This window comes from Emydura macquarii, unplaced genomic scaffold, assembly GCF_026122565.2.
Source record: "Emydura macquarii macquarii isolate MOO-44397 ecotype Brisbane River unplaced genomic scaffold, CSIRO-AGI_Emac_v2 contig_3451, whole genome shotgun sequence".
Lineage (NCBI taxonomy): Eukaryota > Metazoa > Chordata > Testudines > Chelidae > Emydura > Emydura macquarii.
In genome coordinates this window covers 163,143-180,206 of record NW_027133588.1, presented here as the reverse complement: position 1 = coordinate 180,206, position 17,064 = coordinate 163,143, and the positions used below count along the sequence as shown (strand labels likewise).

At 53.1% G+C, this 17,064-nt stretch overlaps 1 protein-coding gene across 1 annotated transcript in view; it reads left to right on the top strand.

The window, feature by feature from the left end:
* LOC137144384 (COMM domain-containing protein 4-like) overlaps positions 1–17,064 on the top strand; it is a 29,756-nt gene that overhangs the window by 4,235 nt on the left and 8,457 nt on the right. Inside the window, exons 2-3 of the mRNA XM_067534658.1 lie at positions 4,232–4,337; positions 11,750–11,983. Coding sequence (XP_067390759.1) covers positions 11,903–11,983 — 81 coding nt within the window. The 5' untranslated portion in view covers positions 4,232–4,337; positions 11,750–11,902. The remainder of the gene's footprint in view (positions 1–4,231; positions 4,338–11,749; positions 11,984–17,064) is intronic.

Here is a 17,064-nt window from a genome sequence, read left to right as displayed (position 1 = left end):
GTTAATGGTAGATTTGCTCTGCAGACCGTTCCCACAACTGTGGTCACTTTCCCAGCTGACCTGTGACGTGTCCATGCAATCACGTGTGCGTGCAGGTGCCCAGGTTGCATGTGCAGCTGTGATAATTACATGGACGAAGCAGTGACGCAATTGCGTGTGTATTATAGAAACCATAGTTAAACTGAAAGAGAGAAGACAAAGAAGAGATGCTGATGTGATAGGAAATGATTCCTCTAGTGCAGATGCGGTTTGGAGCGGTCCCTAAGACCCAATGTTCTGCTGTGTGTTTCACTTACTCCACAGTTAAAACCTAGAGAACAGCTTCCTACCTCGTGTAGGAGCTCAAATCACCACATGAATCATCCTTTGTTAGTCACAGCATGGGAATGGCTCGGTTTGGAAGACTAGCTTTGAGCCTCAAATTAAGATCTGCACCTGGAGATGAGCTTGGCCTTTCTCTGTTTACAAGACAGCTGAGGAGGTGTGGGGGGTTGGGATGAAACAAGGATAGGGTTTGGGTAATGAAAAGGACCTTCACACCCTGTATGAACTAAGAGAACCTGCTTTGCCTATCAGACACTGCCTGATTTGTTTTTATTCCCACAGGAGTAATAATTATCTCAGTACAGGACATTACCTGGGAATTAACAATGACGTGGGGCCCATGGATGTTTCTAGACCCGATTATCATAACCATTGTGTAATATACTATGTCCTCCGTAATCAAGCATGGATGAAATTCACATCTGTGCAGTGGGAGGGGATGTGGCCCATGCGTCACTTAAACTCTATTTTAAATGGGATTTAATAAGGTCTTAAGGCCTCCCGTTGGCTCTCCACACGAGTTTTCTGCATACGTGATCCAAGAGGGTAAAATGGTGACTGTTGGAATGAGGGAGGTTTCCTAAAATCCTGGCAGAGATGTTAAAGCTACGTCTACGCTGCAATTAAAAAAAACCCGTGGCACCGAATCTCAGAGCCCGGATCAGCTGACTTGGGCTTGCAGGTCTTGGGCTGAGGGGGCTACAAATTGCATTGTGGATGTTCAGGGTTAGGCCTCGCAGGGTCTCAGAGTCCAGGCTCCAGCCTGAGCCTGAACATCTACAATGCAATTTTAGAGCCCTGCAGCTTGAGTCAGCTGATCTGGGCCGGCCGCGCCATGAGTCTTTTACCACAGCATAGACGTACCTTCAAATTCTTCCTTGCGATGGGGAGAGGCTTAATTATCCTCCAATTAATCCAGTGCGAGGGAGTCTTCCTGGCAACGTGGGAGGTCTGGCAGGTGTGTACGACTGGCCAGCCTGGGAACCTTATTTCATATCTGCAAGTGACTTCAGGGCAAATTTCACTTTGTGCGCTTGCTGAATGTGAAGATCGGCTTTCCAGACCTGGGGTGGCGTGTGAGGCTAACCTGCCAGCTATTCAGAGAACAGAATTGGCTGGCTCCTCGGTCCCCTGTCATAATCCAAACCATGCTGGCTGTTCTCAGGAGCACTCCTCTTCCACTAAGGGTACGTCTACACTACAAGTGCTACACTGTGCCGCTGCAGCCTTGGGGTGTAGGCACTTGCTACAGTGACGGAACTGGCTCTTCCATGGCTGTAGCAAAGCCACCCCCTCGAGGGATGATGGGCAAATTGACAGAAGAACTCTTCTGTTGACCTAGTGGTGTGTATGCTGTGGCTTAGGTGGACTGACCTAGATCTCTCAGAGGGTGTGAATTTTTCACACCCTTGCGTGACATAGCTACATTGACCTAAGTTTTCGCTGTAGACCAGGCCTAAAAGACCTGCCCTAGGCACCTGTCAGGAAGACAGGTGATGTGCACAGGTCCATATTCAGCTTTAATAACCCTCACTTGTAATGTGCATTTGGCTCTGTTGATCACGCAGTCTCTACCCCCAGCCACGCCTCCTTGCTGCCTCTGATTCCTCCCGCTTATGATGAGCAGGGAGAATTGGGCCAGATCAGCCGGAAATCACTTTGAGTCTTGCCAATGTAGGAAATGGTGATTTCCACTGAGGTGTCGGTAAAGGCGGTGCCTGGCCCATGCACCTGCTCAGAAGGGGGAGCGGACCCAAGGGGCTCCTGTCCTCCAGTGGATAGGGCTGGGGCAATGCGGGTCCCTGCACTCTGGCAGTGCAAGGAATCTGCAGGACCAATGTTTCTGCCATCATTAGCCACCCCAAGGGGGTTGGAAAGGGCAGTGAAGGGCAGATCCACGATCCTGCTGCCATGTCTCTTCCAGCCAGAGGAGCTGAGCAGTCCTAGAGGGGAGTACGTGCTGCATGCTTTCTTAAAGGGCCCCACTCCCCTTGGCTCTCACGGGAGCTGTGCAGTTGCACATTATCCCCGTGATGTAGCTTCTTGAGGGAAGATGGGGTAGAACTGATTCCAGCCGGACTGACCTGCCTCAGCAGAAACACGATACATGGGTCAGAACCACAAAGTCCAGCTCTCCATCCAATTTCCCCAGAGTTGAGGAGTGCTAAGATCTGGGGTGGGGGAAGGAAGGGTAGGTTTCTACTTACAATGTCTTGTGGCACTTGCAAGATTGTGGTTTTGTTCCTGTTCCCCTCCACACGAGGGTCCCTGCTTTATGGGGTTGAATCCAGTGACTATTCAGCCAGACATCCAAATGGAGATGGTGTGAATAATCTTTTATAATAGGATTCCACTGCTTTGAGGAAGGACATACAGATAGTTCTGGGCATGTGTGTGAGACATGCAACAATCCTGAACCCCATAACCATGTGAGTAGTCCCACTGGAGTCAAGGGGCTGCTTCCATAAGTAAAACCATGATGTTTGCAAGCCATCACTCTTGTCTTTTTTGTTCTGTGTTTGTATAGGATCTAACAGAATCAGGTCTTGGACCATGATTAGGGTTCCAGGCACTACGGTAATGCTGTTTTGTTGTTTTTTGCAACATCTAGAGTTAGTTGAGTTCTCTCCCCCCCCCTTCCCCCTCAACACCCACACCTTTTTCTTTTTTGAAAAAGAAATTAAAAAATATTAAGTGTTTCCACGTCAAAGTTTTGACAATAGAAATACCTTTTTGGTTTTACCGTTTTTTTTTTTTTTTTTTTATGGTGGTTGCTGAAAACTTTCCAAACTGAGAAGACCCCTTCCCCGCCGCCCCCATTCATGAGACAGAGCAAGAGTAAGCCTATCAAATATTTATGTGCATGCTCATACAAACAAGGAGTCTGGAAAACCCACAGCAATGATTCGCAAACCAAACATGAAAAGCATATAGAAAAAGCAAAAAAAAAAAATTTTAGAAAAAAATAAAGCACCCCAAACCCCGCCCCCCAAATTCAATTTAAGTTATCATGCAATCAAGACATCTCATTGGCATCAAAAAGATTTTGCCAAAGTTTTCAGCTTTGAATATATGCTATTTTTTTTAATTTGGGGAGGAAAAAAAAAATCAACCAGCTCTCTATCCTTTTCCCCAGCCTTTTGTCTAGCTTGTCAGTTTACACTGTAAGCTCTTTGGCCTATGGACTGTGTTTGTATAGCATCTAGCATAATTGGGCCCTCTTGGTTGGCCCACTAATAAATAATAAAGGCCTGTAACAATCCATTTAGTAACTTTATGGGGAGGGCAAACATAAGGCAATAGTTGGCTGGCTGGGGGAACTTGCTTTATATTTATTATTACCAGATTCTCTCTTTCAGGATATTTTTCTTTTAATCCTGCTCACACGAGAGCAGGATTTCTCCTGAAAGACTCATTTCCTAAATGGGTTTGTAATCAACAGCTGCTCCCATGATCTCAGTGTTAACCCTGCTGTGATCTCTCCTCCCTACGGATTGTTAGCTGATGAAACAGCAGAATCGTTGTTTGAACTTACTGCCTGCTGGCGCTGTTGGTTGATATGGTGTGTTGACAGTTCTTGCCACCCCTACAGTCCAACGTGACTCCTACATTCCTTTGTGCACTGATGAATCCAGGCCCATCCCAATTTCTGGGGTTGGAGGTGTGATAGGATCGGGGAGTGGTGGGAGGAAGGCGCTGTTGATATCAGGAGGCAGACATCATGTCAAGAAGAGAGGTGTTGGAAAGAAGCCAAGGGTATATTGGGATAACTACAGAGAACCTTGTTTCATGGGAATTTGCCAGCTACGTCTGCAGAGCTTTCCACTTTGTGTTTGCTCTCAAGAGGGGTAGTTGATTCTAATTTCAAAGCATTTCCCAGGTTCAGTTTGTCCTTCTTGTTGGCCAGGTACTGCCTTCCTGGAACATGTGGTGCTGATGGAGCATGTGGTGCTGTGCAGTGGGGGAACCAACCAAGCATGGCTCTGATCTGCGTTCCAGCCAAATAACCAAAGGTAACGGACAAGGGGCAGTACATCAGTGCTGTAACTTGTCCTGGGGGCTAGCCTGTCTCTGCATATAGAGACGTACTCCACCGCATGGTCTTCGAGGTCACTGCCTGCTCATACACATGTACCTTCCTCCCCAGCTTTGGATTGTGATCAGAATGGAGGCTTCCCCCCTTTATGGCAATGTTCCCAAACTGTGGCCCGGGGTCCAAAAGTGGCTCGTGGGGTCTTTCAAAGTGGCCCGCTGCTCGCTTCCCACTGGCTGCAGAAAGGAGCCGCTGCCTAAGGAGCCAGGCGAAGCGCGTTGCTGCGGGGCTATGATACCGGTGCAGGCTCCTTACTGCATTCAAGGGGACAGGAGATCAGCGCTGCCCTCCCCCTGGCTGTAGCAGGGAGCATGGCAAAGAGCACTGCCTAGGTCGATAGGCGCTGGGGTCCCTGCTGGAGCCGAGGGGAGCACTGATCTCCGTCCCCCTGGCTGCAGAAGGGAGCCACTACCTAGGGACCCAGGTGGAGCACGCAGAGCTACAGGCCACATGTGGTTTTCCTGCTGGAGCCAGGGGGACGGGAGATCAGTGAGGAGGCAGCCTCGTTGCTGAACTCCTCCCGTCTGGCTGCAGTGAGGGGAGGGGGAGCTACTGGTGGCCCTTCAGGGTTGTAAAAATGATAACTGGACCTTGAGCCAGAAAGGTTGGGAACCGCCGCTTTGATGCATGGATGCTCCTTAAACTTCAGTGTCTAGAAATGAAGTTCCGCTTGTACTTTCATCATCATCATCTCCGCACTGATTTAGTTTTGCATCCACCTGGCCTGGTGGCAGATCTAAAAGGGACCAGGGTGCTTACACAAGGGGATAACTCTTGCTTGGCAGGGGAAGACGTGCCTCCTGGAACGAAGTGATCAGTACACGTGGCGAAGTTTCTCCCAAGGATCGGGCGCGTGACTGATTTGGGCAGCGACAGACATCCCGATATGAGCCAGTGCTTTCTGTTCTGGTTATCGGGTTGTCAGAATAACATGGGGACTTAAGCACAGCAGAAACTAGCGTGGGGTTTGCTGGGGAGGTGAAGCGTGAAGGTGTAAATCTCCTGACTGGCTGCGGCCAGGATCAGGGCTGAAACCTGAGTGCATTTGGGGAGAAAGTGAAAACACCATACCCCCACTCTGAGACCAGAATAACTCAGGAATTACCAGCAGGCAGCCCCTTCCCTTCTGAGCAACCACCTCTGGGGTGCCTATGTGACTCAGAGCTACCCGTGGGGGCTGCACCTGTTCAGCTTGAAGGGGAAACTGAGGTGGTATTTCTGAGCCACTGCAAGAGGTGTGATTTAAAGTGTGAAAGAGGGGATGACTTGCAGCCCAGAACCGTGACTGTTTTGGAGCGATGCCCCCATGGTTCACAGCCTGCTCCCTGGAGGGCTGCTAGCAGACGGTGGGTCTGATAAAGCCTGTGTGTCAGTTGTCCCAGAGGAGCTGAATGTGGCTCATTAACCCTTTGGGTGCCTTACACATGGGGGCCCAGACTGCGCTTTGGCTTGCAGGTGACGCAAGGTGGAGAAGCAGGCACACGGCGTTGTCCTCTACCCCCAATACCTCTGCCCAAGGGCTGGGTATAATAGCGGGGACTAGATCCTCTGCTCTGCCTCAGCTCTGCTTGACACAGCAGAGGAGGCATAGGTGATTTAAACTACTTTTATGCTCCCCCAATTTCCAGGGCAGCTGGAGGCTGATTTTGCCCTTGGCATAATTTAGAGCAGCCCTCTACTGGCTTAGACTGGCTGCCTCCATAGGGTGGCAGAGTGGGGTGTTATAGAGCTGATCCTCTGCCAGCTGCAGGATTCCCCCCATGCCAGGCTCACCGCATAGCTCCCTTGCACGCCTCTGTGATGCAAAACAGCCATATATGCAGTTTAACTGGCCGGTTAAGATGGATTTCCAGCTGCTGTGTGTCACTGGAGTGGTGCAAACAGCTGGAGCATACGGGTGGATGCGGCCCAGCATCTCCCGGGTTTGATCTGATTAGACTGTTCTAGGCGGGGAAGCGCTGATCTTCGTTCTCCCCTGCCTGGCTCCTTGCAGAGCAATGCTGATTCATCTGCAAACCGATGGGGGGCTGGTGGGTGCAATTTATTGCTAACACCACAGCTGCCTGTGCAACTCGCTCGGTGCCGGAATTGAGCAGCCAAGGCATGAGAGCCCCAGTTTCATTTACCCTGAGTTCCTGTCACATGAGGGTCCCAGGGCTGCTCTTGGTACCGGTGGTAATGAGGTCAACCCCTGCAGCTTGCAGCTAAAACACAAACTGCTTGCTTGTTAAATTCCTTGTGTAAATTTCAAGACAATCCTCTGCAAGGAGATGGGAATTCGGTTAGCCCAGGATTCCCTCAGTGTTCTGCCAGTGTATCTCCACTCCAGGCTGGAAAGATCCCTTCCCCCCAATCAGAGAAGAATCCGTTCCCCGTGCTTATGTTTGGTTTTTGTGCTGCTCCTCCAGTTGGCTCCCAACTATGGTCCCAAAATTGACTTTACCAGCACGCGCTCCCTTGCTCATTCCGCTCCCATGCTCAGTGCAGCTCGAGTCACATCCAGCCTAGATGAGTTTGGCTCCAGTAGGAGAAGGCCTCGTTTTGGTGCCCCAGCCCCGACTGCAGTCCCTAACGTGCGTGGGGCGGGACGAGGAGTCGTCTGCCCCAGTGTCTGGTGCTGAGTTAGCAGGGAGCAATTTCCAATCTTGCCTGGAGCTCGTCACAAAGCATCAATGCAGAAATAGCATCAAGGCATTGCTGCAGAATGGGACTGGAAGTTTCAGCTCATGCCCTCAGCAAGCCAGGTGCAGATCCTACTGAATTCAGTGGGATTATGCAGGTGTAAACGGGAGCAAATTTGGCTCATTGGCTGCATGCTAACATATGTTATTAACGCAACTGGGAATCCGGTGAAAGCTGGTCGAAGTGTGCTGGTTGTGTCTGCGGGGAGGCCTGATTCTTCACTCCCTTCCTGCGCTCTCATTTATACCTGTGCATTGGGGGTCTGATATGCTGTTCTGATCCGGCGGGTGGGGGCCTAAGGAGTTTACTGGATGTAGGTTGGGGTGTCTGGATCAGACGGGGGGGTGGCAAATCATAACCGCTATTAAGAAGAGGTGGTTCTGAGGCAGCAATTTGAGATCTGAATGTCAAGGCACGGCGAAGTTGGGCGGTGCTTGGGTTAGGCCCATCCCCTTATCATTTGACCTTCGACGTTTGTTCTCAGCACACCCGCGTCTAAAACCACCCCCCGGGCTGGCTCTAAAACGGTGCCAGCCCCCAAAGAACCAGACGGAGCTAAAAGTGTGACCTGAAAGATGAAGTGGTTAGGAAAGCAGAAGGGTTTTCTGGTTTGGGCAGTCAGGCAAAACTGCTGGGGTTCCTGCTTTGCAGACATTGCTCTGAGCTACGTCAGGGCAGAGCTGGAGCGCCTCTGCTCACATCTTTGGCACTTGTCTCACGGGGGTGTTGGGAGGAACGGTCAGGGAATAAGTGCTTTGAACACGTAGGGCCAAACCCTCATCTCATGTAAATGGGCATCGCTCCATTGAAGGTAGTGGAGCTATGCCAGCGTATACCAGCGGAGGATATGGCCCATTCAATGCTAGCTATATGTAGGTGAGGACTATTATTACACCAGGGTAACTGAGCAGGGTTTGGCCTTTTCTCACCAGCGCTACCAGAGGTTCACCTCCACCGACAGCAGCAATGGCAAGATCTCTAGTGCAGCCGGCTAGGCATTGCATCTGGCAGACCTGCTCTAAGCAGAGTTAGACACCATGGTGCAAAGATGCCAGAGCCCTGTCTACACTCATGTTTCCATCAAAGTTAGCACCTGTGCTGGTCCCATGGAGCAAACAGATCTAATAGACATGAGTCCACCAGGTATGGGTGGGCAGGTGACTCTGAAAGGAGACAAAAACCTCTCCCCATGCCACTAAACCATCAGCAAGGGGCCCCGGATCCCAGTTCTGTGCATCAGAGTGTACTGTGCAGTCGTCAGTGTAACCACTCGTTTCCCCTCCAAGCTCCTTGCAGGGGAAATGTTAGCAGACCAGCAAGTAGAGGAAGCTCAATTTCCTTTTTGCATTTCACCCCCCTCAGTCGGGGGTGGGGCCAGAATGTACGGGGCCCTCGAACCACAGAGAGCGAGGGGCCCGGCAGTGACGGGCAGCGCATACGGCGGCAGCGTGCAAAGACACTGGGATGGTCAAGGGAGCGTGGGTGGAGCAGTGAAAGGAAGCCAAAGAGGCAACAAATATGGAGACTATGGTCTTGATTCTCCATTGATTTGCAGCTTGGGCCAGATCGTCAGGACCAGCCACTTGGCATGCAAAGGGGGAGGAAGGGCCCTACGATGACAGATTCTCAGGCCTGGCTGAAATAGCCGCTGAAGCCCAAGGGTACCCTGGCCACAACCTCTTTTCCTTTGCTATGCCCCCTGTGCGGAGGGCTGGAAGAGGGGGATACAGAGCCAGCAATGACTACTGGAGGAGTCCTCTCAATTCGCTAATAAAACACGGCAAGCCTGCGCAGCAGTTTAGGACAGGAACGGGAGCAAATGATTGTCTCCAGCTGCCACTGCAGAGGGACATTAGGGAGGCAGAACATAGTAACCCAAGAGACAGTCGCTCTTGGGGGCCGGGAGCATCTTTGTTGTGTTTATACAGCGCCTGGCACGGGGGGGTCCTCAGCCATAACAAGGGCCCACAGGCCCGCCAGCAACACAAGTAAGAGCAGGAGCCTGACACCCTGACTTGCAGACGGCACCGGGGGTGTTCTGCTGACTGCTAGCGGATAGGACCTGGTGTTTTCATTTCATCTGAGCTCTAGCAGCCCAGCGGCTGCTGACTCTACAGCAGGGCATCGGCTCCGAGGGAAAAGCACTCCCAGTTGTGTCACGCAGGGTTTGCATGGCGGTCTCCGGGCAGCAGCTAACAAGGCTGGCCCCTCTTTTGCCCGTTGGATCTGCCACGATGGACTCTGCCGACGTGCATGTCAAGGCTGACTCTAGTACGACGTTTCCGACAAGGCACCGCGCAAAGATGACCATAGGCCGGACGCTCCTGAAAGGAACGTTGCACAGCAATTGTGGTCTTTTCCCCTGCTGGCCTGGCCTTTCTCAGAGGTCCCTCCGGCTGCTGTTTTTGCAAATGAAATTTGTCCAACTTCAGAATGAAAGAGGACATAAAGAAATCAGGTGGATAATGAGCCTTCCTCTGCCCTGAGCAAAAAGCTTCCAACTCCGTTGAATCGAGGTGGAAGTGCATCGAAAGGACAATGGCTATTTAGCGTTATCGCAACACCTCCTGCATGCGGGACGTGTCCTCTATCATCAGCCCAATTCCTTGCAGTGGGAAGCTGGGAATAAGGGAGCTCCCAGGGTGAGAATGGAACAAGGGTGGGTTTTTTCCAGCATATCTCCCTTCCCATTACTCACACCCCCACGCCCTCCTCATCTAGGATTGCCATCTGCCAGATGTTTTTGCCAGAAGCGAGAGAAACTTCCTCTTCTGCTGTCTTTGGAAAAATTTTCCTTGGCGCATCCTCCCCCCATTCAGAAGCTGAGTAGAGGTGCCAGGAGGTGAAGGAGCAGCTTGTGGAGGAAGAAGAAGGGGCCACGCAACTGTGCTTTCCTAAGGAGAGGGAACAATTGAGGGCTAGGCACAGAGGGGGCAGGTGCTGGGTGAACTGTCTGCTGACCTGGCATACTTCCTGCTAATCCAGGCCCACACCCATTCAGAGATTGGCCAATGCACGTCAGTCCTGACATGTAGCCCCCCCTGCTATCACAGCCTTCGTCTCCACCTACACAGACGTGGCCAGGCACCTCAGTCCTGACCTGGTTTAGAAGTGGTGGGTACTAGCTGGGACATTTCGTTGAGCTCTGGGGTTTTTTATTCCTTCTGGAATCGGGGCCCCATGCAGCATCCAGGGCTCCCACATGGGGGATGGAGGAAGAAAAGGGTACACTTTACTGGGGCCCGGAGGCCCTGGGGGGCTCAGCCCAGGCTGCAACCCCCATTACCATGAGGAACAAATTGAGGCTAAGCTGTAGATCATGCCTGAGGATATTTTTAGAAAAGTATTTCCCTGTATCTATTGTCCAGATCTTTGGTTCCAGCAAATCTCACATCAGCAGCAGTGTTACAGCCATCTCAAGCTATAAAAAACTCAAGACATTAACAGGATATGATACCTTTGTAATGACCAAAAAGTTACAAAATAGTCAGCAAACTTGTAGGACTCTCAGGCTGGGTGTTATGTTAAACAACAACAACAAGGGAGACATTTTCCAGAAATGTAGATTATGTAACAGTCATTTCAGAATTCAGACTTTTCTCATGGATCATGAGATTGTACGTATGGGATGAGGGATTTTGGTATGTGTGTGGGAGGGGGCCCGTGTTACAAGTTTGTCCTGGGCCCGAAAAGATGATGCTTGGGCCCTGGTGGCATCAGAGCCCTTAGCCCAGGGAACACTGTTGATCATTCCCAAGGAGTCAGGGCAGGGTCAGTGCTCACCCAGCCAGGGGCTATATCAGAGAACCCCTCGTCCAGCATAGGAGGGAACAGCTGGAGCAGGTCATCCTCCTGGGGCCGAGACCTCAGTGACCCAGAGAGGAACTGTGTCTGGCTTCAGCTAGCTGCTGGCTGGGGCGTTTCTCTCTTCTGCAGGGATGGCCGTATTTTTGCTTCCCTTCTGGAGCGGGCTGTGTCCTGGGCTGCCAGGATGTTGTTGTGCTTGTGCCTATTTTCAGTCTGCTGCTGTCATGCTCCCTTCCCCCCATTGTTCCTGGCTGGGCAGGTGGGCCCAGGAGGAGTATTTCAAAGCAGCTCTTGAAAGGTCCACGTCAGCACTGGAGCATTACGAGGGGATTGCTCTCCACAACAGGTGGCATCATGCCCTCCCTGCTCCAGCAACTGTCAGTGGCTCTGCCCCTTCTGCTCCAGCTGGGTTCCAGGGGAAGGCACCAGAGCCATCTGCAGCTGGTGCAAGACTGGGAACGGTGGGTGGCTTAGAGGAGAGGCAGCCCTCTGGACAGATGGCCAAGGAGGCGCTTCCAGAGAGATGTGGCCCCCCAGGCATGGTAGGGTCTGTGATCCCCACCCAACCTAAGGAGGGGGGCAGAGTGTACACCTTTGACCTGCAGAACTGAGGCTGGCTTGGCCAAACTGACTCCCCCCCATTCAAGGGGGTCCTCATCCCAAAGTGAGTGGGGGAAGGTGGCACTCCAAAACTATGCTGCACAAACACAGTTCCCACTGCTTCAGCTTCTGCTTCTGCTAATTCACAAAGCAGAGCGACCTCCCTGTTTGTGGATGGGGCATGCGACAGGGGCGCAGCAGAAGCTCTAAGATCCACTTCTAACACTGGCTTTCCTCTTCCAGGAGCTGTAGAGTCTGCGCTGAGGGTGGCGTTGAGCGTGGCAGCTGCTGCCCCAGCTTTGGCCTGTCTTACTCTGGGACCCTGTCTTGTAGGCAAAAACTGTAGCCCGTCCCTGCGCAAGCTGTGAGAGGACTCTTGCCCTGTGTACAAAGGAAATGAAGAGCGCTGGCCAGGCCGGGGTGGTGCTTGTCTTCCTGACGGGGGATGTTCCCGCTATTGAATGGGCAAGGAAGGAGGTAACGTCTTTAGCTGTATCTCATGACTCGCCCTATAGAAGTTCCTCAGGGGGGATGTCTGGAGCAGGGGCTGCCCACTTGTATAGCCTCTAATGCTACTGTGAATGTCCTTTCAGGAGCCTCCCTGTGAGAGGCAGGGAGCTGCATTTTGCACATAGGGATTTCTTTTCCCCAGGAGCCCCATGTTGCTACTGTTGGCGGGGGGGGGGAGGGGGTGCCGGTCCTTGTAGGGTGCTTCACTGAGCTAGGTGCCTCATGATTGGCTGAGGTGCCTTCACCCTCTGACTGCCGCCCCTGCTGCTGTCTGTGCTCCTTTGGGGGGAGGTAGGAGGGCCATACAGCAGCACCCCAAACCACTGGCCTTCATGGATTTGCAATTGGAAGGTGTAGACTTAAATCAGCCTCTAGCGCTCCAGTGAGATTACGCTGAGGACCTCCTGCTAGGAGACACTTCCGCTGCTCTTCCCATGTGGTGTGCTCACTGGTACCATGGTGACAACAGCCACGGCTCAGCTGGATACCTGTCCGTCTCCACTCCCGCGTCCATTAGTGACTGCAAGGCATCGGCTCCTATGGAGACACAGGTCAGACGAGCAGGGCTGGATTTTAATACAGCTCAGCATCCGCTCTCCTCTGCTCCTCACCCCATGTGCTGAGCTCTTCTCAGCCGAGCCCGGAGTGGGGCTGGGGCCATCTCTGGGGAAAGCCTGCCCCAGCAATGGTTTTTCTGCTGCCTCTTGTTCCCGGCCCAGCTTTGCTATCTTGGGACAGCCCTGACAGACCCTGGCTTCCAGAGCAGATGTGCCCTTTCTCCAAAAGGCTCTGCGGTCGGGGGGCCCTGCCTTACCCTGACTGCCTGTGTGACCTCAGGCAAGACACTTAGTCCCAGATCCTATTTAGACTCCTAACGTCTGTTGAATTTAAATCAAGGGATTTAACCCTCCTCCTAGGGTTGTGGGGTGGACAAATGTACTGAGAGCAGGAGGTGCTCACATCCTATGCAGCTGGGGGCCAGAGCTGTACCTGAGTAGCAGGGCTAACACTCCAAGGGACATGCAGGGGCTAGTCATTCTATAGCTCCATGGCAGAGCAGCCCTGGGGCAGAGGCAACACAGTGTTTGCTTCCCAGCTGGGACTAAAACCCCTTGAGAACCAAATCTGAAGGCCTCTGCCGCCCTCTGCTGGAAGCAGAGAATTAAGTGTCGCCACCTGTTGCACCTGACTTAGGTGGTGCCTGGCTTTTAGTGCGTGATTGTTTGTGTCACCCTGCGGGTGGCAAGAGCTCCTTGACCCCCCATTGGTGGCTCTTTCCTCTTTTATCTGCCCCCCACCCCCCACCTTCTCTCTCTTCCACCGTTAGGATTTTACACTGATTGTATAGTTTTGTTGCCATGGCCCTTTCTAATACCTGGAGCCGCTAATCTCTGCTCTTGTGGGAAAGAAGCTGAGAGAGGGAGGGAAAGGAAACCAGTGATGGGGAGAAGAAGGAACCAAAATAAGGGAGAAGAACAGGGGCCCGCGCCCACTCCCGCCCCCTTTTACTCCTAATGGAGCTAAATCTAACCTGGCTTTTACTTACTTTTCATCAGAACCAATAGTGCAGTTCTCAGAACAGGGGCTGAGAAGTGGCTTGGGCCTGGCGCTAGAGCTTTGGGCTGGGACTTGCTCCTGACTTGGCCACTCACCTGCTGGATGATTTTGAGCAAGTCATTTTCTCTCTCTCTGCCTCAGTTTCCCTCCCAGCCTGGCTCTGTCATGCCTAGTTAGATTGTGAATTGTTCAGGATAGGGACTATGAGTATGTACAGCACCAAGTACCACTGGGCCCTGATCTCAGCTGGAGCCTCTAGATGCTGCTGTAATATAAATAATAATAGTCATGTTAAATGCAGCTGCACAAAAAATGATCTATGTTTAGATCCTATAGGAACATTGGCTTTTAACAAAAAACCTACACTTTGAGAAAGTGAACAAACTAGCTATTTAAAAGCACGCGAGCTCTCTCCGCTAGCGTGCAACCACTTGATGTGACCTTGCGTGAAGTCACTTAAACGCTTTGTCCCTCAGTTTCCCCCAAGGACGTGTGAGATCAGGATGAAGACAAGGTCCCTGTCCCAAACAGTTTACAGGCTAAACATTCAGATGAAGGATGGGGCAAATGATGCAGGAAAACCAAGTGCTGCAGCAGTGACATTGACTCAGGTCTTGTCAGCTCCGAGATTAGTGCTTCGATATTTTTATGGCCATTTGGCTCACGCTGCTTTGAGTAGAAGCCCTGGAGCTAAGGGTAGATAGATCTCCTGGGTGAGTGTTTTAAGGAGGAGAGGGGAGAGGCTGGGTACACAAGGGAGAGGAAATGCTACACTGGGATCAGGATTTCACCCTACAAGGCTCAACTTGTAAAGTTCCCTCATCATTGTGGGGGAGCATGTGTGGGAAGGGGTTCCAGAGGGATAGCCGTGTTAGTCTGTATAAAGCAAAAACAAGAGTCCTGTAGCACTTTAAAGACTAACAAATTTAATTTCTGCAGGCATAAGCTTTCGTGGGCTGTAACCCACTTCGTCAGATGCAAGAAACAGAAATCAAATGGCAGGTATACATATATACATCCAAGTTTAAGGAACAACAATGCGGAAGTAGTTGAGGCCTATTCACAACCATTGATTAGGAGGTGAGAATGTGTGAACAGAGAAAATTACTTCTTGTAATGAGAGAGCCATTCCAAGTCCCTGTTTAAATCCAGTTTGATTGGTGTTTCTTAAACTTGGATGTATATATATATATACCTGCCATTTGATTTCTATTGCTTGCATCTGATGAAGTGAGTTACAGCCCCCGAAAGCTTATGCCTGCAGAAATTAAATCTGTTAGTCTTTAAAGTGCTACAGGACTCTCCTTGTGGGAAGGGGGTTAGTCACCCCAGCAGAGGGGGCAGGGAGTTGGGGCCCTAAGCCACTGGATAGTCCAAGGTATAACAATCCACATGGCTGTCAGCTGGGGTCACCTGCTGCAGGCGCTGTGCTCCCGTGGGTCACGCACTTGGCACCTGTGCAGCTCTGCCCAGCTCCTCCGTGCGAGGGGTGGGGCTGGCAGGGAGCTGATGTTCCTCCCTCATCCCCCCCCCCAATCTCCCCCTCCGTGCCCAGGCTGGTTCCTTCCCCGTGCGCGGCAGAGAGGGAATGATCTTTCCACTTACCTAAGTCGGGGGGGGGGGAGTGTGGGAAACACTGCGCAGGGGCCGGACCGGGCCAGGCTCCGCGGGCGCGTGGGAGGGACGAGTCTGGCCCTGCCCCGCGCTCAGCTGATAGGCTCCCTGCAGGGCGCTGCGGTCAGCTGACTGCTCTGAGCGATCAGCTGACCGGACTCTAGGAACCCCGCCCGCGGGCGCTGCTAGGCCGGGCTGCAGGGAGCGCGCGGGGCAGGCGCCAGGCAGCATGGTGAGGGCGGGCGCTGCGCGGCGCGGGGCGGCGCTCCTAGCGCGGGGGGTTTCGTGCACGGCCGGGGGAGGCCGGGGGTTGCGGGGGGCGGGGCGGTTCGTGCACGGCCGGGGAGGGCGGGGGGCGGGAGGGTTCGTGCATGGCCGGGGGTTGTGGGGGGGCGGTTCGTGCACGGCCGGGGGTTGCGGGGAGAGGGGCGGTTCGTGCACGGCCGGGGGTTGTGGGGGGGCGGTTCGTGCACGGCCGGGGGTTGTGTGTGGGGGGGGGGGGGCGGTTCGTGCACGGCCGGGGGTTGCGGACCGGCGCCAGCCGAGCTGTGTGTGTCCCTGGGCCCGGGGACTCGGTGTCACGCAGCTGTGGCCGTGCCTGAGCTGGGCTCCCCGTTGCCAGCCCAGCGCCTGGCGTTTGCCCGGCTGGTGTCACTGGCTTTGTAACGTGCACCAGGGATGGAGGAGCGGTGGGGGCGGGACCGGGAGTTAAACGTTGTGAAGGGTCCGGATTAAAAACTGCTCCCCCCTCCCATGCTCTGAGATCAGCGGGGCTGGGCCCGGGAAGAAGCTGGAGCGAACAGAAAGAGCTGCTGCCCCTTTGCACAGTGGTCACTGGCCGGGGAGCCCAGAGCGGCAGCCACTGAAAGTCAGGCAGGAGTTTGAGTTCTGACGCCTCCCCTAGTGAAGTGTGCTCAGGATAATTGAATCTCATGCTTCAGGGGGCTGGCCAATCGCCTGCAGGGGTCAGGAAGGAAACGCTGCCTCTCCGGCGGGGCCCCCCAAGTGTGGCATTGCACAGTGGGGCAAGTGAAAACTCCTCATAATGCATCTTTCCTAAAGCACCCAGCACCGGCCGTGTTTCTAAAGCAGGGAGTAATAAAGGCTGCAGCACTTGATGTGCAGAGGGAGCCAGTGGGAGGGGAAGGATCATTTCAGAGCCATGTTAATGTTAAACACCAGGGGGGGGGAATCAACCGTCCTGCTCCCGTCAAACCAGACATCTGCCCCTGCTCTGGGAGGCTTATGCCTGGATCTGTAGCCTGTCGACCTGTATAATGAGACGCCAAGGACTTGTCCCCTGGCTCTCGCTGTGTAACTGCAGTGGGTATACGCCAGCTGCCCCAGGATGCAGGCTCATGGTCTGTCCCAGCATTTGCTGGTTTAAACTGCTGAAGCTGCAGCCTAACTGGTGACTATTAAGAAGAGAAGGGGTTTAGGAACGGGAAAGGGTCATCTGCCCTGGCACACCTTCACCCCACCCCTTTCATTCCGATGGATCCCTCCTGACATACCCCACCCCCGGGAGCCCTTTCCTTCTCTGGGGGGAATCTGTCCTTACGGACTCTGGGCCCAGTTCAGCCCTGGGGGAAGCCCATTGAATTCAGGGCAGTGATATTCCCTCATGCCAGGGCTGAACTTGGCCGGCTGCTGCCGGTGGTTCTCCCCAGTAGCTGACTCCACAGGCTGCCTGCCTCCGTGCATGGAGCAGCTGTGCCTGAGTTCACAGTGGGGTTATATGGTGGGGACACGGCCCCTGAGGAGCAGAGTTATTTGTACTGCTCTGGATCGACCCAGCTGCGATCCAATTCTGCAGCAGGCTCAGCCAGAGCAGAGACTGGCCATGAGCGCAGCCAAGGACCCAGAGAGGAGAGAGA